The sequence below is a fragment of the Staurois parvus genome, unplaced genomic scaffold, assembly GCF_062004578.1.
Source record: "Staurois parvus isolate SC_StPar_1 unplaced genomic scaffold, SC_StPar_1.0 ptg000059l, whole genome shotgun sequence".
NCBI lineage: Eukaryota > Metazoa > Chordata > Amphibia > Anura > Ranidae > Staurois > Staurois parvus.
The window spans coordinates 2234932-2258486 of NW_028317855.1; the positions used below are offsets into that span (position 1 = coordinate 2234932).

At 41.0% G+C, this 23555-nt stretch overlaps 1 protein-coding gene across 3 annotated transcripts in view; it reads right to left on the reverse strand.

The window, feature by feature from the left end:
* Nucleotides 1-23555, reverse strand: part of COG2 (component of oligomeric golgi complex 2) — a 174110-nt gene that overhangs the window by 56470 nt on the left and 94085 nt on the right. For all 3 annotated transcript variants that reach the window (XM_089668546.1, XM_089668544.1, XM_089668545.1), the window contains 3 exons: nt 18563-18624; nt 9081-9232; nt 7761-7958 (listed from right to left, as the gene is read on the reverse strand). In XM_089668546.1, the coding sequence (XP_089524672.1) occupies nt 7761-7958; nt 9081-9232; nt 18563-18624 (412 nt within the window). The remainder of the gene's footprint in view (nt 1-7760; nt 7959-9080; nt 9233-18562; nt 18625-23555) is intronic.

The window sequence follows — 23555 nt, forward strand, 5'->3', positions numbered from 1 at the left end:
AGGGATCTCTTGTTTGTGGCTTTTGTATCCAGATGCATTGTTTGTATCCGTAACAATCCAAACATACCAAATAAGCCTAAGCATGAGCATCTACAATATCCTACCACTCCTTTCACACATCTTCAAGTTGATTTTACACACATGCCAAAGATAGGAAAGAAGCAAGAATATCTTTTGGTAATTTTAGATGTGTTTTCTAGGTGGGTAGAAGCTTTCAAGACTACAAAGGAAGATGCCCAGACAGTTGTCCGTATTCTCACACAGGAAATTATTCCTAGATGGGGGTGCCCTCCACAGATCAATTCAGACAATGGTCCTGCTTTCACCTCAAAAGTTTGTCAGGAACTAGTGAAAGCCCTAAAAATCGACTGGAAATTTCACATAACCTATCATCCACAAAGTTCAGGGATAGTAGAAAGAATGAACAGGACCATAAAGGACAAACTAAGGAAAGCAACTGGGGGCACTTTTGCAAATTGGACAAAGATGCTCCCCGTTATTCTTGCAGAGATTAGGATGACACCTAGTAAACCACAGGATATTCACCTTTTGAAACTGTGATGGGAAGACCGTTCCCCACCCCATGGGCTAGAATACCAGTATTGTTAGAATCAGGAGATCTAGAGCAGATAAGGGAAGAGTATGTCCGTAAATTGATTGAAACTTTGGATATGGTTGAAAAATGTTGCTCGCACCTCTCCTTTTTCTTCACAGGTCCCTACACATCCTTTCCAGGTTGGTGATATCGTAGTGGTCAAGCAGCTAGCCCAGAACAAGAAGGCCGGATATCCATTTGGACCAGAGTGATCGCAGTGACTAGGACCGCTGTCCTAGTAGGTCAGCAAGCCTGGATCCATGCCAGTCGGGTAAAAAGAGTTAAAGTGGCCAAAGACAGACACAGGCACAGGAGAGGACCAGGACAAGGTGCTGCCTATTAAAGGAGGTGAAGCAGGTGATGTAAATCCTCGAAGAGTGAGTGAAGTCGGTAACAAAGTCTCTGAAAATAATCAAGATGAGCATTCTATTAGCCAAGGACTCTGGCAAACTATGGATTCTGCTGGGACTGATTACATTTTTAGTGTTTACCCCAATATGGATCGTGACTAACTGCATATACTCCCCAGAAGACCTGGGCGCTGTTCAGGTCATATGTGGCTACAAGGAGAACCAGAATATCTCAGCAAATACACACAGTTCAAACAACAGTGATAATAATACTTCAGAAAACGCACACCTAATACACACTAGGACCAAAAGAGAAACCAATATACCAGTACAGAAACCACAGGTTGCTATTACCAGAGAGGGGAAGATTACTACATTGTGGTTCAATTCTTCTAACACCCATGTTGCTAGCTTTTCCTTCACTTATGAAGACCTCACAGAAAAAGGGGATGAAGAGAGTATCAGGAAAAGGGCGCACAAGAGGGAGGGAATAGGTTACATCTGTGTAACTGATGATTATTGGGGGAGTAACTGATTATTGGGGAGCAGTGGGATGGAACATAGGAGTTGACTGGGGATACAAACCTGACACGGCCATAAATAAGGACAAGAACGGAAAATCCCTCATATAGAATGACTCTTACCAAGCCCAATGCCAAATATACACTTACCATAGAAAATCCCAGCCCTAGTGATTTGGGAATGTATGTATTTGGATTATACTGGGGAGGGGGTATATCGGGCACAAGGGGGCAATTTAAGATACAAGACATGTATAACAACAATGATTACAATCCCCTGAGGCCACACTTCAGTACTTTCAGGGATATGATTGCCATCGCTGATCCTTCTTTCGAATATACCGTGGCAGCGGAAACTGGATTTTTAGATGTAAATCTTTGGTTAGAATGGATGAGGTACAGTGCCCTGCAGCACAACAAGTCTAATTGTTATGTCTGTGGAGCAGCCAGACCCCATGTGGGAACAGTGCCACTAAATCTTCCTGAAGATGTTGAAGAATGTTTCCTAAGTCTTTTTACAGAAACACATGACAAAATTGTTTCCTGTGAAACCTGGAAAGCAAAGTATCCCATAGTCACCAAAAACCCCAAACCAGGTGAAGGCTTAAAAATTTACCCAGGGAATTATACCTGCTATAGAGGAGTGGCAACAAAGAGAAGTTTGGGAAATTTTACAAAAGGTTTTTGTCACACATACAGCAACATCTCATCTAAGCTTTTACAGAATCAGACACAAACTTTAGGTGATATCTACTGGATTTGTGGTGATGGTAAGATCAGGCCTAGATTGGAGAAGGAGTGGTCTGGTGAGTTTCCTTTGGCCAAGGCTATTATGCCCCTGCATATCAATCAGGATTTGATGGCTGGACGGATATTTCGCTTTTTCCTCCAAAGGTCTCCTTCCTCCTATACTGATTTCTCTCCAATATATTACAGAGTTATTATATGAAGAAACAAAATCATCATAGTGCTTTATCCTTTTAAAATTAAGGCTTTATTTGCTGCTGCAAATTCCATACAGAGTTTTAGCATTGGCTCAGAGTAAGGAAGTTTCAGCTTGTCCTGCAGTTCTGCTATATATTTTCATCACTATCATTATTTATTATTGTCACCAGCACAATATGCGGTATTTATTTATGATGTTATAAGCAGTAGATAATTTTATTTTATACACTAGATTATAAGTATATATATCATTTTTTACTTTGGATTGTTATTTGAAATAGTGAATATTGTAATTATTTATACACAGGAGCGCGGCACAATTTATATATCTAATTTTCTCACAGAACACTGTCTAATGAGTAGGTGTGAGTGCCAGCGAACCACAGGTGTATCATATATTGTGTTTTGTTTGCCAAATTAATTAATGGTAAGAGTTTAGACAAACACCATAGTAGCTCACAAGTACACTCATTTATTTTTTATTGCAAGACTGGGTTAATGATTTCTCACATGGACCTGACTCTTGACTGATTTTCCTATCAATCGTAAATGAAAGAGTAAGCCTGAGAGTCTACCTGGGAAAAATGGGAAGTGCAAGAGATACTCAGGTGATCTGGAGTGGGAGAAGGCATTACCCACAGCAATATAAGGGGTCCAACAGGAAGACCCTTGTCTCTCTTGGAGCTTATGGTGCAAAAATGAAAAGGAAGATTCTAACAGGGCTAGGGAAAAATCTTTTAAACCCCCCCTATGAGTAAAGCTAAAAGGGGAATAAAAGAAAAGAATACTAGTTGTTATAAACCCTCAGACCTCTGGAGGACCTTGCAATATCAGTTAATTTTTGAGATTTGTTATTGACAATTATTATTGAAAGGTGTATGTATGAAAAAAATTATGTATATACAATTGTGTTCAAAACAATAGCAGTTTGTTTAAAAAAGTGAGCAAAGCTCCTTATAATAGCTTTTATTTCTATACACGAAAATACATTGGGAACACTGCACAGTCTATTCCAGGGGTCTCCAAACTTTTTAAACAAAGGGCAAGTTGACTGTCCTTAAGGCTTTAGGGGGGCCGAACTATGGCCAGTGTCAGTAGAAAATATCCCAGCATCAGTGGGAGTAAACACTGATCCACCATTGGTTTTAACAGGAGAAATAGTGCCCTGTTGTTGGCTTTAGCAGGAGGAATAGTGAACCATGGTTGGTATCAATCGGAGGCATAGTGCTCTATCGATGGTATCACTGGGAGAAATAATGCCCCATCATTGGTCTTAGCAGGAAGAATAGTTCCCCATCAATAGTATTAGCGAGACGAAGAGTGGCCCATTAATGGTGAGAGTGGGAGGAATGGTGCCTCATCATTGGTGTCAGTTGAAACAATAGTGTCTAAAGGGCAGGAGAGAGGCAAACAAAGGGCCGCATCTGGCCCCCGGGCCGCAGAGTTTGCAGACCACTGGTCTATTCCAAATCAAAACATGAAGAAAAATGTTTTAAAATTTGTTATTGTTTTACAGAAAGTGAAGAAAAAGGAATATTAGGCTGTTCAATAAAATAGCAATGTCTGCATTTTTCCTTAGAAACTCAAACATCTACAGCATAAACTGAAAAATGCTTGAAGATTTAGCTTTCCTGTGGATCACCGAATATTTTAGTTGTATAACCACTAGTTGAGAACTGCTTCACATCTGTGCTGAATGGAGTCGACCAATTTCTGGCACCTGTGAACCGGTATTCTAGCCTAGGACGATTGAGCTACATTCCAAAATTCCTCTACATTTCTTGGTTTTACCTCAGAAACAGCATTTTTGATGTCACCCAAGTCTTCTATTGGGTTAAGGTCCAGGGATTGTACTAGCCACTCCATAATGTTAATCTTTTGATCTGGAACCAAGATGCTACTCACTTACTGGTGTGTTTGGGGTCATCGTCTTGTTAAAACACCCATTTCAAGAGCATTTCCTCTTCAGCATAAAGAAAACATGACCTCTTCAGGTATTTTGATGTATTCAAACGGATTCATGATCCCTAGTATGTGATAAATAGACCCAACACCAAAGTATGAGAAACCTCCCCATATCATGATGCTTAGGCCACCATGCTTCGCTGTCTTCACAGTGTACTGTGGCTTGAGTTCAGTGTTTGGGAGTCATCTGAAACTGTCTGCGGCCCCAGGACCCAAAAAGAACAATCTTGCTTTCATCATTCCACAAAATGTTGTGCCATTTCTCTTTAGGCCAGTCAATCTTTTCTTTGGCAAACTGTAACCTCTTCTGCACATCCCTTTTTCAACAATGGGACTTTGCGGGGGCTTCTTGCTGATAACTTGGCTTCACATAGGGGTCTGATTGTTACAGTACTCACAGGTAACTTCAGATCTTCTCTGATCACCCTGGAGCTGATCATTGGCTGAGTCTTTGCCATTTTAGCTATTCTTCGATCCATTTGAATGGTAGCTTTCCGTTTTCTTCCATGTCTTTCTGGTTTTGGTTGCTATTTTAAAGCATTTGAGCTAATTTTAGCAGAGCAGCTATCAGTTTCTGCACTTCTTGATAGGTTTTCCTCTCCAATCAACTTTTTAACCAATTCAATACTGGGCAATTTTACACCTTCCTGCCCAGGCCAGTTTTCAGGTTTCAGCGCTCTCACACTTTGAATGACAATTGCGCGGTCATACAAAATTGAAGGAAATGACAAAATTTTAGTTTGGGTACACACAACTAGAGCTTTCTTTTGGTGGTATTTAATCGCCGCTGGGGTTTTTATTTTTTGCTAAATTAACAAAAAAAGACCAAACATTTTGAAAAAAAACCCACGTTTTTCTTTGTTTCTGTTATAAAAGTTTGCAAATAATTGTTCTTCATAAATTTAGGACAAGATGTATTCTGCTACATGTATTTGGTGAAAATAACCCATATTAGGATGTATTTTTTAGTTTGTAGGAAAGTTATAGAGTTCACAAACTATGGTATAGATCTGAATATTGATCAATCCTGAAGTACTGACAGCCAATCTAATTTCTTGAGGTTCAAGAATGTCAGAACAGTACAGATATCCCCCAAATGACCCCTTTTTGCAAAGTAGACAGTCCGACGTACTTCATAAGAGGCATGGCGAGTTTTTTGAAGTTGTATTTCTTTTTGTCATAATTTTTCGGAAAATGAAAAAATTAAAAAAATTAGTTTCACTATTTTTTTTTTTTTTTTTTTACATATTGTCACCAGTGCAGTACACCGTCACCCTATAACTGGCATGGTGGTGATCAGGGACACTGACTGCTGACAGTATGAAGAAAAAAAAAAAAAAAAAAATAATATTATATATATATATATATATATATATATATATATATATATATATAAATTTTTTCTTTTTTTTTAAGATTTTTTTTCATATTTCACTATGACCAAAGTAGTACAATGTTACCATAGTAACATTGTACTACTTTGGGGAAGTGATCAGTATTTTTTTTTTTTTTTTTACACAAATTTGCTTAGAGCAAAGAATTACTTTGCTATAAGCAAGCATTTACCTGAATGACATCGATTCATTCAGGGGTTTTTTTTGGTTTTTTTGGTGCTTAGCTGTGATTTGGCCACAGCTAATCACATGACATGTGCATGTGATTAGCTGTGACCATTCACAGCTAGACACTAGTATGCAATGGATGGCATGAATGAAGCCATCCATTGTATACAACTGTCATGTGACCTGCTGTGATTGGTCACAGCAGGTCACATGGTACCGGCAACGGGGGCCGATGCGCAGATCTGTCATCGGCCATGTCCGAGGTACACGGCCGATGACAGATCGCGCAGGAGCGCGATCTGCGCATGTGCGGGAGGACGCCATATGGCGTCCACCCGGAACGCTGATGACATTTGCCGGCCGCCATTCGGCCATAGGGCGGGCGGCAAATGGTTAAGTATGCTGTTCTTCTGAACAATATCTGGAATGACCCATTTTACTCAGATTTTCAGAGAGACTTCCACTGTACGCAGCATGTACATGCTGCCTTCGTCCTTAAATAAGGGCCACCTGTTTTTTCACAGACTGAATGACCTCACTAATTGAACTCCACACTACTTTTTTGAATGCTCCCCTTTCAATTATTGATTCAATTACACAGAATCAGCAGCATGCATGTCATGGCTGTTGGGTTTATTACTCTACTATACCTATTAGTAAATTATTTGCCATGTATTAATATTACTACATCGAGTTTATATAGCGCCAAAGGGTTTGCTCAGCGCTGTACAATAGAGGGGGGGGACAATACATGAAACAGTACAGCAACTACAAACAGCACACGAGGGGTTAGAGGGCCCTACTCTTTCGAGCTTACAATCTAGGAGGGAGGGGGTAGTGGTACAGGAGTAAGTGGCTGTGGGGGATGGAGTGGTAGGAGGAATGAAGGAGAACGGCTGTTAGGTGAGGGTGGGGTAGGCTTCCCTGAAGAGGTGGGTTTTCAGGGAGCGCCTGAAGGTGAGGAGGGAAGGTGACAGTCTGATGGATTGGGGTAGTGAGTTCCAGAGAATGGGGGAGGACCTGGAGAAGTCTTTCAGTTGTGCGTGGGAGGAGGAGACCAGGGAGCAAGATAGGAGGAGGTCCAGTGAAGAGCAAAGGGTACGGGTAGGGTGGTACCTGGGAATCAGGTTGGTGAAGAAATATAATTTATACCAAAAACATAGTGATAGGTCTGGTTAGTGATGCTGGACTGCTATTATTTTGAACACAACTGTATACTTATTTTGGGAAATTTATAAGCCAGTATTATGAGTGTGTTCCATCAGGAAGGCTCTTCCAAAACGATCACTTTCTTGGAGTATTTCTTGAGTGGTTATAGCGCAATACATTATTAGCATAGATGGGGTGTGTGAACTCAGATTTTTCCAGACATTTTGACCATAATAAGTAGGACTTGCAAAATAAAGTGGGCACCTTGGCCAGAAGGACAAGACATCCAGAATTAGGTCTGGAGGGATGGGTTGGGCTTGACGAAAGCGTGAATCAAATGATAGCTAAAATGTGCATTGCAATGTTGTATGTTAAAATATTTTTTTACTGGTATTTGAAGTTATTTTTATCAACCAATATTTTTCTATATTCACGTCTCTATATGCAATATAATTTTTAATACATAATTTGTGTCTTTTTTTGCTTGGCAACCACCTTGAGAACCTGCAGGAAAAATTTCATTGATGACTATAGAACACAGAATATTACATTCATATAATTTTTACGTACGTACCATCAATCTGAGAAAATATATTTTTCTTATTATAACCATATGCATACGCTAATGTATAGTAAATGAAAACACTGAACTTCACAAATTTTGCCTACCTACCTGATCTATGATTTTATCCACATCGGCAACAAGCAGAATTAACTGATGCATTGATAATCTGGAGGACTGGGTCTCTGATAACGTTGTCGCAGCTTGTTCTTCAGAAACCACACATGCGGGCGCTGTATCTTTGTTAGTGTATTGTGTAAAACCTTTACCCTCAGACATACTGGATTCTGAAGTGATACGGGAAGCCACCTGTCAAAGGGTCAGAGTACACAGAACAAAAAAAATGAATTTGTGAAAAATGAAAAAAAAAAAAAAGTCTGACAGTAAAGTTGATGTTTGAATAAAAATGTAATATACTATGAATAGAAGTAAAAAACAAATGTAAAAAGCAAAATGTAAAAAAGATCTCTGCTGAGTCACAATTAACTAGGAATGTAAAGTTAGGGAATGATTAAGCTAAATCCATTGTTAACAGTACTGCTTAATGCCTACAATCTGTAGATTAGTATTAGTTTGCTCTGCTGGGTTGAGGTAACATGGATTTACTCTTTGATAAAAGTCAACAAACATTACAAAAAAAAAAAAAAAAGTCTCCCTCTGTCCTGGCACCCAGCACTGTACTGAACTCTGGAGTGCTCATGAACGAGCACTTAAAATTCAGTTGTACGTTAAAGATTGGTAAATAGAATAAAGTTTACTAATCTCCCCCAGTCTCCAACTTGAAAACAATGTAAAACAATACTGCAATGTCATTAGCTATCACAATTATAATTACAGGCAGTCCTGGGCATCAGATGGCTGTATGTTCTTGGTCACAGTAACGGCCTTAGACTTACAGCCTTTGAAACTGCATTGGACATAAGGGTTACTAAGCCAGCTGCAAGCAATTCTGTGCCGAACAATTATATCCATGATACTAAAAAGGGTTAAAGCTCAATTGAACTTTTTATTTTAAATCAGATAAATACTGTACGTTGCAATTGGACCAAAACAAAAAGGTGTGCACACTTCTTGATTTCTTGAGAAAGCAGCCACTGCTTGAGTAGAAAAGCCTGTTCCCTGCAAGTGGGAACTTGAATAAAGTGTGATGCCACACACTCCACTAGTCCATACAGTTCAAAACAACTTGATTTGTTCAGCAGCAACTAAAGACAGAAGATCCATGACCTCCTTTCTAATGTATTTTGCCCCCTGCTGAATCTAAATAATTGAACTGGGCATTAATGTGTGCTTTATCCATTTTCCCAGGTCTTGAACACTTTCAGGCTATTACCACTTCCTGTTGTATATATACCCTGAAGACTTTCTTTGGAGTTTTCTATTTGAAATTTGTAGCATCCAAAACACAAACATGTTAATTGAATTAATTACCTCTTTAATGAAAATACAATAACGTGACAGGAGCTGCAGGGTCAGTTTCCAGAAACGATGAGCAAGTAAAGGTAGAAAGATTTGATCAGACCAGCATGTAGTCAGACATGTCCACAGGACACTGGAAGCTTGAAGGCAAAGTGTATCCCCATCTGTTAAATTATAAAAAATTATAAAGTCTATTAAATAATTGTTAAAGTAGTTGTAAACATACTAGGTTATAGATACTTTTTAATACAGGTCTAACTATACAGGCACCATAACTGCTTTTGTTTAGTTACAAAAATTATCTCTTTCTTACCCTTTTTTCCCCACAAGGTTAAAAAGTTCTGTCAGGTGACCATGCATCTCCACTTTTTTTTTTTATAGTGGGGGCGTTACAGGACACTGTGCAGACACATAGCGCGCCTGTATTCCATAGTTTGTTCAAGGAGTGTGTTCAAGAGGCATGCTGTGATTGGGAGAGATGTGTGATAGAGTCAGGCTGTGATTAGCCAGGGAGTATGGTGGCTGAACAGACTACCTATTACAAGCATGCTGTGTGCCTGCACAGTGTCCTGCACCTCTGAATGGCCAGCCAATGCTTGCAAACTGACCACAAAAGCACAGACCAGATTCTGTTTGTAGGGTCAGTTTAGAAAAAGGAGGAAAAGTGGCTGGCAGGATCAACCAGGTACTTCAGATGGAAGAAGTACATGACTATGATGGAGACTATGATTTATGAAATACACAAAGAAAAAAAATATACAACTTTGAGGCTAGGTTCACACCTAAGCATTCTGCGTTATGCAGAAACACTACAGTCCATTAACATGATTTCTTATGGGTGAAGTTCACACCTCCATGTTTTTAACTGGTATGATTTTTGGAAAGGGTCAGACTTTTTTAACCACTTGCTTACAGGGCACTTATACCCCCTTCCTGCCCAGGCCAATTTTCAGATTTCAGTGATGTCACACTTTGAATGACAATTGCACAGTCATGCAACACTGTATTCATATGACATTTTAATCATTTGTTTTTGAGACAGATGGAGCTTTCTTTTGGTGGTATTTAATCACCTCTGGGTTTTTTATTTTTTGCTAAAAAAACCAAAAACTGAAAAAAATTTTTTTTCTCAGTCTGTTTTATAAAGAAGTGATTTTTCTCCTTCACTGATGTGCGCTAATAGGTGGAACTGATGGGCATTGACAGGCATCACTGATGGGCACTGAAAGGCAGCACTCATATGGAACTGATAGGTGGCACTGACTGGCACTGTTGCACACTGATAGGCGGCACTGGCTGGCACTGATAGGCAGGGCAGATGGGCAATGATATGTGGCATGGATGTGCACTGGTAGGCACTGATATGTGGTACTGATAGGGCTACACTGATCATCAGTGCCCTGATGATCAGTATAGATGTCCCCTCTGAGGAATGCCGATTACTGGCTCTCCTCATGAGCGGTCAGCGTGACAGCTCGTGAGGAGAGAAATGCCGATAACCGGCATTTCCTTATTTACATGCAATCAGCTGTGATTGGACACAGCTGATCACATGTCAGAGCCGCCATCTTTGGCTCTTTCTGGTGATCGGTGATCTGTTGTGTCCGAGAGAACCAGCGCACCACCGATCACGGCGCACACGCGGTTAGAGTGGGAGGACATCATAGGATGTCCTCCCAGAACGAGAGAACTGCCTTGCGCCCGTCATTTCCTTATATGGTGGGCGGGAGGCGGTTAAATGCAAAAACTATGCATTTTGGTTCAATAGACTTCAGTGGAGGCGCTGCAGAAAAGCATGTGTTTTTGACGCAGTTTTTAATCTGCCCAGCAACAACATCAAAAACGTTTGCAAAAAACTCAAAACGCACTGCAGAAATGGATCAAATGCAAACTGCATAAATGTAAACCTAGCCTAAGTAAATGCTGTTAAAAAAAAAATAAAATAATAACAATGGATCACAGAAGTAATGCTTGTAATAGGTACCAATTGAGATTTTATACAGCAACAGACAATAGATGGCAAACTCACTTTAAGCTATTGTGGCTTTAGAGTCACCATTTGAGCATTGCTGCCATAGGGTAAACGTTTCAAACTGTTCCTTTTGCATTATGCACATGTGCATCTCTTACGCCTTTGTGGCAGTGGTTTTAGAATGTAAATTGTATATAGGTTCTACCTAATGTAAGAAATAGCAAAAAAAATAAAAAGTGCTTGGATCTCATGTGATTAAAAAAAAGAGCATCGGGCCAGCAGGGGAGAGTTTTGTGTAAGCCCACACACCATGGCCAGTGGCAGGGCTGTAGAATAAGGCAGCAGATGTCACTCCTACAGATGGGATCTACTCTCAGATGAAAATAGAGCAGCTATTTGAACCTCCTGGTTTCACCAAGATGGAAAAGGGGTGCAGGCTGTATACAAGTGTGGGTCCTGGCGGTGAGGCAACTTGTTTTGAGGATGTCCCTCTTTCTCAAGCACTTTTCTCTGTTTTTGCTGTCATTTTTTAGTAAATGGATAACCCTCCACTGAGCTTCAGCAGCAGGATTGAGTACAACTTTATGTCTGTTGAGTCACCTACCATCCTGATTATTACCTCATTGCAGTTTATTAACCCATTCATTGTCCCCTGAAGACACAGATTGCTAAGGGTTTGTTTTTTTACTACCTTCTTTTCTTTCATAACCACATAATGTAACCCTAGCAGGTGCAGTGGTAGATCTTGCAAGACGAATTCTTGTGAGTCTGGAGATGGTAGTAATTACGGCCTCAGAGACCAAACTCACTCAGCACAATGTCTTCATTAGCCACGCCATAAAGGCAGGGACTTAAGGTTAGAAAGTAGGATTGAGCCCTAGGATAGATGTTTTCACAAAAACTCCTCTTTAGCTACACTGTTCTCACAGATAAGCAGACTGGGAGGAGGGTGTGAAAACTCATAGGGCTAACAGCAAGTAGGAGAGGTTGTCTGCACTGCCAAACAACTGGATGGCTCCAGTCCACTTTAATAAGAACGTAGACAAAAAGAATAGTGTTGATTGGCAACTGTCTCTCTTGAAGAGATCTGTTAAGAAAAAAAAAATTGGCCGAATCAGCATAGCATAACAGCATAGACCAGACCAATTTCACTGTGTGGCCGTCTCCACTCGACAGACATCCATTGTTTGATTTCTGTCGAAGGGACATGTTGGAAAATTTTCTTGGTAAGCTGGTGCAGCCTCTGATCAGTGTATGACTGCAACAGGTGCCGATGTCAGAATGCAACGTACCGGCTGGAGGGATTCCGGAACGAAAAAAAACCAAAAACTAGCCATTAGTGACCAGCTTTATTTTCACATGTCGTCTGCAGGCACAGGTGTACTTTAGAATACACTACAACACTAATTGCTTCTCATGGCTATACATTAAATTAGAACTAAAGAAAAAACGTTTATTTTTTTATTGTGGATAGAATAAGGTAGGGTTATAAGCACTGTAATGTTGATTTTTACCATGAGAGACCCATCTCCCTGCTCCCACTTACATCTAAACTCCTCGAGCGTCTCGTCTACACCCGCCTATGCTCTCACCTCAACGACAACAACCTCCTCGATCCCCTACAGTCTGGCTTCCGCCCCCTACACTCCACCGAAACCGCCTTACTCAAACTCTCCAACGACCTTCTAACCGCCAATGCTAATGGCCACTATTCAGTGCTCCTACTCCTTGACCTCTCTGCGGCCTTCGACACAGTTGACCACCCCCTCCTCCTCAAAATACTACACTCCCTCGGCCTCAGAGATTCTGCTCTCTCCTGGCTCTCATCCTACCTGTCACAACGCTCTTTCAGCGTTACCTATAATGCTACCACCTCCCCCTCACTCCCCCTCTCTGTTGGGGTCCCTCAAGGCTCTGTCCTTGGGCCCCTTCTCTTCTCCATCTACACCTCCTCCCTTGGCCAACTCATACACTCTCACGGCTTCAACTACCACCTCTATGCCGACGACACACAAATCTATCTCTCAACCCCCCACCTCACCCCTTCGGTCTCTGCCCAAATCACACACCTACTGAGCGACATATCAGATTGGATGTCGCTCCACTTCCTTAAACTGAATCTCTCCAAAACCGAGCTCCTTGTCTTCCCCCCAGCCCGAACCCCACCCCCCATTGACTTCTACATCACATCCAACAACGCCAATATCAAACCCGCTCTGCAGGCCAGAGTACTTGGTGTCATTCTGGACTCCAACCTATCCTTCCAGCCCCAAGTCCAATCTTTAACAAACTCGTGCAGACTCCACCTCCGCAACATCGCCAAAATCCGCACGTTCCTAACCCCAGAAACCACTAAACAGCTCATCCACTCCCTCATCATATCACGACTCGACTACTGCAACTCCCTCCTCACTGGCCTGCCTCGCCGCTGGCTATCCCCGCTTCAGTCGATCCTGAATACGGCTGCCAGACTCATTCACCTTTCCAACCGCTCCATTTCCGCCACCCCCCTCTGCCAATCCCTCCACTGGCTTCCGATTGCGCAACGGATCAAATTTAAAATCCTAACACTGACGTACAAAGCTGTCCACCATACTGCCCCGAACTACATCACTGACCTAATATCCAAGTACCGCCCAACACGCACACTCCGCTCCTCACAAGACCTCCTTCTCTCTAGTTCCCTGGTCTCCTCCTCCCATGCCCGCCTCCAGGACTTCTCCAGGGTGTCACCCATCCTCTGGAACTCCCTGCCCCAACCCATCAGATTATCACCTACTCTCCTCTCCTTTAGGCGCACCCTGAAAACCCATCTCTTCAGGGAAGCCTACCTCACCCCCTGCTAACTTGCTGACCTCCTCCACTCTTCCTACCACTCCATCCCCCACAGCTATCTCCTCCTGTACCACTATCCCATCCCTTCTAGATTGTAAGCTCGAAAGAGCAGGGCCCTCGATCCCCTCATGTTTTGCATTGTATTGGTATTGTTCTGTCACATGTTCTGTCCCCCTTTGTAATGTACAGCGCTGAGTGAACTATTGGCGCTTTATAAATACTGTATAATAATAATAATAATAATGAGAGTTCCATTGGGGAGATTTATCTTTCCCATAGCCAAATCAGGAAGTGGGTGAAAGGAAGGGAATTCCTGGTTGTCACTAGAACTAATGTCTCCATTGGAAGATACAGTGGAGAAAATAAATATTTGCTCTCCTGCAGATTTTGTAAGTTTGCCCACTTAGAAAGAAATGGAGGGTCTATAATTTTTATCATAGGTGTATTTTAAATGATAGAGACAGAATATCAACCAAAAAGCCAGAAAAAATACATGATACAAATGTTATAAAATTGAGCTTTAGTACAGTGAGTAAAACATGCATTTGATCCCCAAGAAAAACATAACTTAGTACATGGTGGAGAAACCCTTGTTGACGTTCCTTGTATTTAGTTACATCTAAGGAGCGATTTTGGTCCACTCTTCTTTACAGATCTTCTCTAAATCCTTAAGGATTCGTGGCTGTCACTTGGCAACTCGAAGTTCCAGCAACCTCCATAAATCGGATTAAGGTCTGGAGACTGGATAGGCCACTCCATGAACTTAATGTGCTTCTTCTTGACCCACTACTTTGTTGCCTTGGCGGTATGTTTTGGGTCATTGTAATGCTGGAAGACCCATCCATGACCCATCTCCAGTGTTCTGGCTGAGGGAAGAAGGTTCTCACACAGGATTTTACAATACATGGCCCCGTCCACTGCCCCTCAATGCGGCAAACTCAACCTATACCTTTCAGAATTTGCAGAGAAACATCCCCAAAGCATAATTTTGCCACCTCCATGCTTGACTGTAGGGATGGTTTGACTTAGGGTCAAAGGCAGCATTTTTCTTCCTCCAAACACGGCGAGTCAAGTTAATGCCAAAGAGCTCAATTTTGGTCTCATTTGACCACAGCACTTTCTCCCAGTCCTTCTCTGAATCATTTAGATGTTCATTAATTGCTTAAGGCCAGGCACAGTACACTGACTGCTGCACGGTGGGCCCTCCGCGCAAAATGTCAGTTTGGGCACACTGCCCTTTTTTTTAGCACTTATCTCTGTATTAGGGATGCCACTGACACTAAGTCAGTTCCCCCCAATGTCGTTGATCGCCGCCATTATTAGTGTGTATATATATATATATATATATATATATATATATATATATATATAAAAATTCCAGTACCTATACCGCCATTTGTAAACGCTATAACTTTCACGTAAACCAATTAATTTACACGTATTGGGATTTTATTTTAGCAAAGACTTGTCGCATGAATTTTGGCCTAAATTTATGATGAAATTTGATTTTTACATTTTTTAACTGGACATGTTTCATAGCAAAAAGTCCAAAATATTGTTTTTCTCAAAATTGTTTTTTTTATAGCGCAAAAAATAAAAACCACACAGGCGATCAAATACCACCGAAAGAAAGCTCAATTAGTGGGAAAAAAGGACGTAGATTTCATTTGAGTGCAGCGCTTCATGACCGCGCAATTGTCAGCTAAAGTAACGCAGCACCGTAACGCTTCTTTAACTATTTCCTGACCGCCCTTTAGCAGAAATACTGCTACAGGGCAGCACGGGTACGCAAAATCACATATATACGTGATCCGCGCTCCCGTGGTTTTCACGCCCCTCCCAGATAGCATCAGATTGCCCATCAATACACCAGAAATCACATTTAACCCCTTGATTGCCAGGAACACGCTCATGCACAATAAACCTCCATTGCTAGTATAGTGTCTGAACGATTCTATATCTTTTATCAGATCAGCACTATACCAGCGTTCACATTAGTATAGTGTCCTCAAAAACACAGCGTTCGAGTGATTAACCCTAGCACCTGCATTTAGCCCCTACGCTTACTCCCCCCCCCCCCTTTCTCCCCCAGCAAGTGCAGTGTCAGTAGGTCACTGTCACTTGATACATTGCAAACAAAACCACAGTGTTCGCAGAATCAGGCCTGATCTCTGCTAGCACTTGCCGGCAAATTTCTTTCACATACCAGCACTACAGTATCACTTGGTGACGTGGCGAGTCTCATAAGTGCAGTACAAGCTGGTGTGGTGGCGAGCACAAGTAGAGTCCCGCAGCCACCAAGAATTTGCACACAGTCCCGTAGATCCCCTAGTATCCTTCCAGATGTACTTTTAAATCCTGATTGGCAGCCCACAACTTCGGCAGCACCCGTACTTCCCCGTTCACTGCCCAACCCAGAATTCAGTTGGAAACGGCAAATTTAACTACTTCCCCTCATTCTTTGGAGTGGTTTTTCATGGAAGATCTGTATGCACCGATTGTGGATCAGAGCAATTTATATGAACAATTTATCGCCGCCAACCCAAATTCAAACCTTGCCAGACCAATCGCATGGAACCCTATTACGGTTTCTGAATTTAAATTTTTTTGGAGCCTAACCCTCAACATGGGTATTACTAAAAAAAAAAAATGAATTGCGGCTGTATTGGTCCACAGACCCGATTCATCATATGCCCATGTTCTCTGTTGCCATGGCCAGGCATAGATATGAGAGTATAATGTGTTTTATGCATTTTACCGACAATACACTGTCATCCTCGAGGTGACCCTGAATTTGACCGGCTGCACAAAATTCGGCCCCTCGTAAATCACCTTAACCAAAAATTTACAGATGTCTATAATCCCCAGTAAAACATCTGAGTTAATGGGTCCCTAATTAATTTTTCTGGCCGCCTTGTATTCAAACAATTTCTCCACAGCAAGCTTGCCAGAAATGGGGTCAAGATGTATAAGACCTGTGAGAGGGCAACAGGCTATACATATAAGTTTCGGATTTACGAGGGAAAAGATAGTCACGTTGAGCTCCCCGGATGCCCAGACTACATGGGGAGTAGTGGCAAGATAGTTTGGAACTTGGTGTCATCCTTCTTCCATATGCGGTACCAATGAAATTTTTATTCAAGCGTGCCACTATTTAGACATTTGCACAAACTTGAAATTGGTGCATGTGGCACCGTGCGCCATACGGTGTGCCCATCATTAGAAGTGGGTGTATGCAGGGTGGTATATTCTAATGGTGGGCATACCACACACTTTTTCTGGCAGAGATTTCTTTTTTTTTTTTCATTCAGCCCACAGGCTGCATATATTAAAAAAAAAAAAAAAAAGAGGAACATAACATATATACCCAACAAGGACCAGCGACGTACTGGTACAGCACTGGACTTTGAATGGTTTTACTAGGATGATGCCTACAGCTGCAGGCATCACCCTGGTATCGTTTACTTCAGCCAGTGATCGGCTTTCATGTAAAAGCAATCCTAGTGGCTAATCCACGGCCTTCTCGGGCAGTCCTGTGCCATCTGGGGAACCTGAGAACACAGCCGTTGTTTCTGCCAGCTGACCATAGAGCTGATTGGAGACTGGAATTGTGCCAATCATCTCTATAGTCTAAGAAATCGAAAGCTACAAGCATTTCATCACTTCAGTTTCACAGGATGTAAGCAGCGCCATTTGGAAACTGGGAAATTTCTGATCTCATCTGATCACACCGATCTCGGTGAGATTAGATAATGTAAGGGCAGAGGAGATATCTAGAATCTGATAGACCCCAGATTTCTCAAAAAAGAATATATGACAATGCCCATTGACGTTATAGGGGATATTTGCATTCCCTGTGATAGCATTAAAAGTGATAGAATAAAAAAAAAAATTAAAAAGGGACATCGTAAAAATAATTTAAAAAATATATGTGAACCCGGGCTGATGGTTCTGTTTCCACATACAGTTTTTGCTTTCTCTGAAGTGGTGCCAAAAACTTCTTTGGTCTCCTTTGGGCAAGTTTTAATATTTAGATGAAATTCAGAGATTCCATAATAGAACCATTCATAATTTCTTGGTTTATTTTCATGGTCTATTATGTTACCATATAGATTTGGAAGGTTTTGTACTGGGGCTTTATAGCTCAACCTAGTCCACTTGTCTGATGTAGGCTTAGATATAGTAAACGTGGATTTAGTGTAGTCTGGATGGACATCGTGATTGGATTTTTGGAACTGGCTCTTTTGGTGGCATACCTGCCTTTAAATTGGGGGTACCTGTTAAATAAACACTTTGGCCACTGGGGTTTCTACAACAAGATTCCTCCCCAAGCAACAGCTTACTATTGTTGTTTTAGCCCTTAAATAAAGACCATGACCAAAAGATGTTGATTAACACCATGTGTGTGTCTCTTTATTTTGTTTGTTTATTGCTCCTTAGTGCTATGCCATGTCTAGATGTTGATTCCAACACATCTGCTTATTCAGACATGAGGCCTGAAGCTCAGTCTGGACAATTTTGACCAGGTCACATAAAAGAGAGCCCCAAACAACTTGCGAAAAGTGTTTGACATTTTCTTAAAACAAGCAATTCTTTACATAGATGACATATTCCCCATTTGCTAATCTTAGTATTTTATTCAGAAATGATACAAATAAATTATTTGTAATAAACAAATAAAATATACCTGAAACTTCTTGCAGGGGAGATACTAATGCAGATTCCAAACGTCCTGCTATTTCCTTAAACCTTGGAAGGAGAAAAAACAAAACAAAAAACAATTACTTCCAAGAAATGCACAATGCGTTACTTTAACTACATCACTACAGATAGTCTATCATGAGGTTATTTGCATATTTTTAAACGTCAAAGTGCTTTCAGTGATGTATTTCAAGCTGAACTGCAGGCACAATAATATGCAGTTATATAACCATTAAATGTATTTTAAATGCAGATTAGTATAAGGGCTTAAAGTTTCTTGTAATGTCCTGTAATCCCCAGTATTTCCTAAAGGGTTAAAATGGAACTTTAGCTGAAAAAAATTTGCCTGCCAAAAGGGCTTTTTGCAGAAGAGACTATGTCTTTTCTGCAATCAAAGCTTCTTGTACAAACGCAGCATGTCTGTGTGAAAGTCAGTGTGCAATCTAGGCATGCCTTGATCCTGGAATGATTTAACACCTACATGAGTGCACAGGAATTACATTATCCGGAGCTGATCTATCAAGGTGGTTAAAGATGCTGAATTCAGAAGACCATTATTACACCAAAGTACTGATTACTATACTAAAATATCGATTTAAAACCCTATGGGTGACATTTAAAACACAAAGCAAATTGTTCTCTTTGCAAAACGTTTTCTCAAAGCAAAAATACAAGTGAAAAAAACATAAAATTAGCACCTGCAAATAAAGCTAAGGATACCTTTCAGCAACATAGTTTTAGGTGTCCAAGATCATGTTAGTAGCTGGAAAAAATCCAAAAACCCCAACAACAGATATCAGATCCAAACACAATAGATTAAAATATTGCCCCAACTTTACAAAAAGTAAAATCTTATTTTCTCTCTCATCCATTGAGGAACATGGGGAACCACATGATAGACTGCAAACCTGAGAAAAGATGCTTGGATGAAAATCCCTAGTGGCGTACACGTTGAAAGAAAATGGTGGAACCTGATCCTTGAGACCATAAGCTTGGTTGATGGTCTGCCTAAGCCACCTAGAAATAGTGGAAAAAGAAGCTGCAGCACCCTTCTGGGGTCCATCCAAGATGACAAAAGTCTTTCTGAAGTGGTTGAGAAACAGCCTGAACCAAAAAACCCCTGGGCCTCAACACCACCTTTTATGCAAAACCAGAAAGGTCTCTGCAGAATAAAGTAGTTTGTTCAGACATTTGCATTACAGAAGTGAAGGCCGCAAAGAATGACCTTGTGGGTGAAAGCAGAACTCAATCTGTTTGTGGGCTCAAACAGTGATTTCTGAAGTGCACAGAAATCCAGATGCCGATCCTATGGTCACAGAGGAAGCACATTGGAGATCCGCTGTACAAATATCTTCATCAAGATATGAGAGGCCAATCATTTCTGAACAGCTTAGAAAGGGAAGAAAATTGGCCCTTGATAGTGCAGGGAAGCAAATTTGTCCCTTAGAGAAACTTGGGGTGGAATCCTGAAGGCTTCCATGTCAAATGAAAAACCTTGTGGTAATAGCTTTCCAAGCTCATAGCAATTACAGTTTAAGTGCCTCAAAGAGAGCCTGACTATCTCTGCCCAGCTGCTCCATTAGCAGGAACTATACTACAGCTTCTATAAATTAAATAGGATCTATAAAAAGAGGGGGTGAAACGATCATTCATCTGCCCATCCTGCATTCATAGATCCTGTTTGATTCATGGATGCTGTACTGCAGCTCTTACGAATGGAACTGATGGGCAAAAACGGTGGCCGTGGTCATGCTCTCTTGATGAGACAGCGAAAGGCACTTTGTTGTGTGAACCCCCAATGTACCAAAATGTGTCAATAGGTAAAGAATCTTTCCCAGCTCCCCATTGAACTACTTAAGTTCATCCTTTTTGTTAGCATTTATCCTCCACGTCTAACCTATTTGTAAACAATCCAAACTATTATTGAAAAGATCCAGTTACGCTTCAGTAGAGTTATCGAACCTCAAACAGAAAGCATAAACATTTGGTACCCCAGAAAGAGTTTGGAGATTCTAAATCCACATTCTCACAAAACAGAATTGTTCTACTCCAGTTTCAGGAAGTTTATCCTTTTGTGATCAGAGTTCACCGACGCCTAGGTTATCTTTTTATTTGGTACTAAACTCCTGCTCTGGGGGATTAATCATCAGCTACATAGATGGCCACACTTTGAAAGGGCTTTCTGCGTGGTTATACTTTTCACAGCATGACGTGTGTGGCAATGTGGAAAAGGAAAGAGAAATAAGGGCCATGTGAATTGACATACTTAATTGCCTAAGCTAAGGCAACACGAGCCCAAGATGGGCATCAGCAACTCCTCCCCTTCATCCCACAAGCTCCTCTCCATGGGAAGGATTTCCTCTGACATCCTGCCACCATGATGGGCACTGATGAGACACCTATTTAACTTTCTACTCCTCTTCAGCCCAGCCATATCAAAAGCCAGAATGACGGATTTAGCACAGGAACAGGAGGTGAGGGACCATAACATTCCTGGATGACACCAGGCAGCTATCTATCCCCACAAACGAGTACCCCACATCTAATCAACTTGTACTAGATACCCCTCTGATATCATCATGAGGTTCCCTCGACAACGACGTCTAATATAATATGACATCTAATAATAGTAATATCTAATAACATCTATAATATTATATAATAAATTATATAACACATTATTATCTAACATATATATTGAAATGTTCTATTTATGCAGCAGTTTAAAGATTAAGAACATAATACAGGGGAGTGTCAATAATGAAGAGCTTAAAATGGGAGAATGTGCTAAAGCTCACAGTGATTTTGTTTCAGTTTCCTCTCCAATTTCCTTCAAGTGTCACAACTTTACAGAACTCTACTGTCAGCAACTCATGGTCTTCATCTGCATCAGTGTTCAACTTGACAATGCTCTTGCCTCAGTTATAGCTTCCCACCACACTTGTTTATGCAGGAATGCTGAATTCATATCACCCAACGCCCAGGGCATGTAGTTCCGGGTGCCGGGCAGGTAGTTTTTGTTTATCTTTAACCCTGCAGTGGGCAAGCAGCAGGGCTCACCTGTCAGGTGGAAGCATTTGGGCGGCAGTGCTGCCGCAGACTGCTTCCACACAGTGCCAGCCTCTCCGCCGCCCCCCCTCCCCTGTGTGAACCTCCCCCCCCACTGTCTCCCGGGCTCCGCTTGCCCATCTGCAGGCCCAGGATCGGCTTACTGCCATGGGCTAGAGGGGAGGGAGGAGAGTGGGCACATCCACTCCCCTTCTTGTCCTGACCCAGAAGTGACATCATGATGAGAGATTCCCAGCCATTGAGGCCATGAAAGAATGTAATGCAGTGCGATGTGCACTGCATTACATTCAGTGTAGTATAGGGGAGACATGCAGGGTGTTTTAGACCCTGGATGTCTCAATAAAGAGAACCTGTCACCCAAGTACATAACATCCCCCCCGCCACATAAACGCATGTACAATTGTAAAAGCACATGTTGGGGCGCCTACGCATGACGTCAATTGCGATACACAAGTTATATATCACCATGCACGCTCAGACCTCCTTCGTAACGCTAAACGGACAGCCTATAAGGGGCTTTAAAAGGGTCACCTAAAATATAGGGTACTGAAGTTCATCGTCATTTCATGAGCACACACAAATTTAAGGTTTGACAAGTTGGATATCTATTTACTCTGTGCAACCTCATCTTTTATATCTTACAAAAAAATAGGGTAATTTGTTTTTTTTGTGCCCTAAAATTTACTTTTTTTTTTACTGAAAGTCTGTGATAATATCATGCGATATAAAACATTGGAACTAGCATTATTTTATTCTCTAGGATCTCTGATTTCAGAAAATATATGTTTGGGGGTTTTATGAAATCTTCAGGCCTAAAACAATTTTTAAATCTTGTGCAAAAAACACAAAAACGGCTCTGGAAACAAAAGGGATAAAGGATAAGCCGGACACTCCCCTTTCCTGAGGAGCAGCCAGTCGGTGCTTATTACACTGCAAGGTGTCTCTTCTCCCTGCTAGCCCCCAGGTGCGGTGCTGGAGACCGGCAGGGAGGAGAAGAGGAGATAACCAGCGGAATGTTAAAAATATTATATGTTTAACCACTTCCATACAGGGCACTTTTACCCCCTTCCTGCCAAGGCCATTTTTCAGGTTTCAGCGCTCTCACACTTTGAATGACAATTGCGCGGTCATACAACACTGTACCCAAACTAAAATTTTGTCATTTTCTTCACACAACTAGAGCTTTCTTTTGGTGGTATTTAATCGCCACTGGGGTTTTTATTTTTTGCTAAATTAACAAAAAAAGACCAAACATTTTGAAAAAAAAAAAACACGTTTGTTATAAAAGTTTGCAAATAATTGTTCTTCATAAATTTAGGCAAAGATGTATTCTCCTACACGTCTGATGAAAATAACCCAAATTAGGATGTAATATTTAGTTTGTAGGAAAGTTATAGAGTTTACAAACTATGGTATATATCTGAAAATTGATCAATCCTGAAGTACTGACGGCCAATCTAATTCTTGAGGTCCAAGAATGTCAGAAAAGTACAGATACCCCGCAAATGACCACTTTTTGCAAAGTAGACAGTCCGACGTATTTCATAATTCGTATTTGCATGGCGAGTTTTTTGAAGTTGTAATTTTTTTTTGTCATAATTTTTCGTAAAATTAAAAAAAAAGTATTTTCACAGTTTTTTTTTTTTTTTTTTTTTACACACTGTCACCAGTGCAGTACAGCATCATGATATAACTGGCATGGTGGTGATCAGGGACACTGACTGGTGACAGTACGAAAAAAAAAATTATAATTTTATTAGTTTTAATTTTTTATTACATTCTTTTCCTCTTTTAAGATTTTTTTTAATATTTCACTATGACCAAAGTAGTATAATGTTACCATAGTAACATTGTACTACTTTGGGGAAGTGATCAGTAATTTTTTTTTTTTTTATATACACAATTTGTGA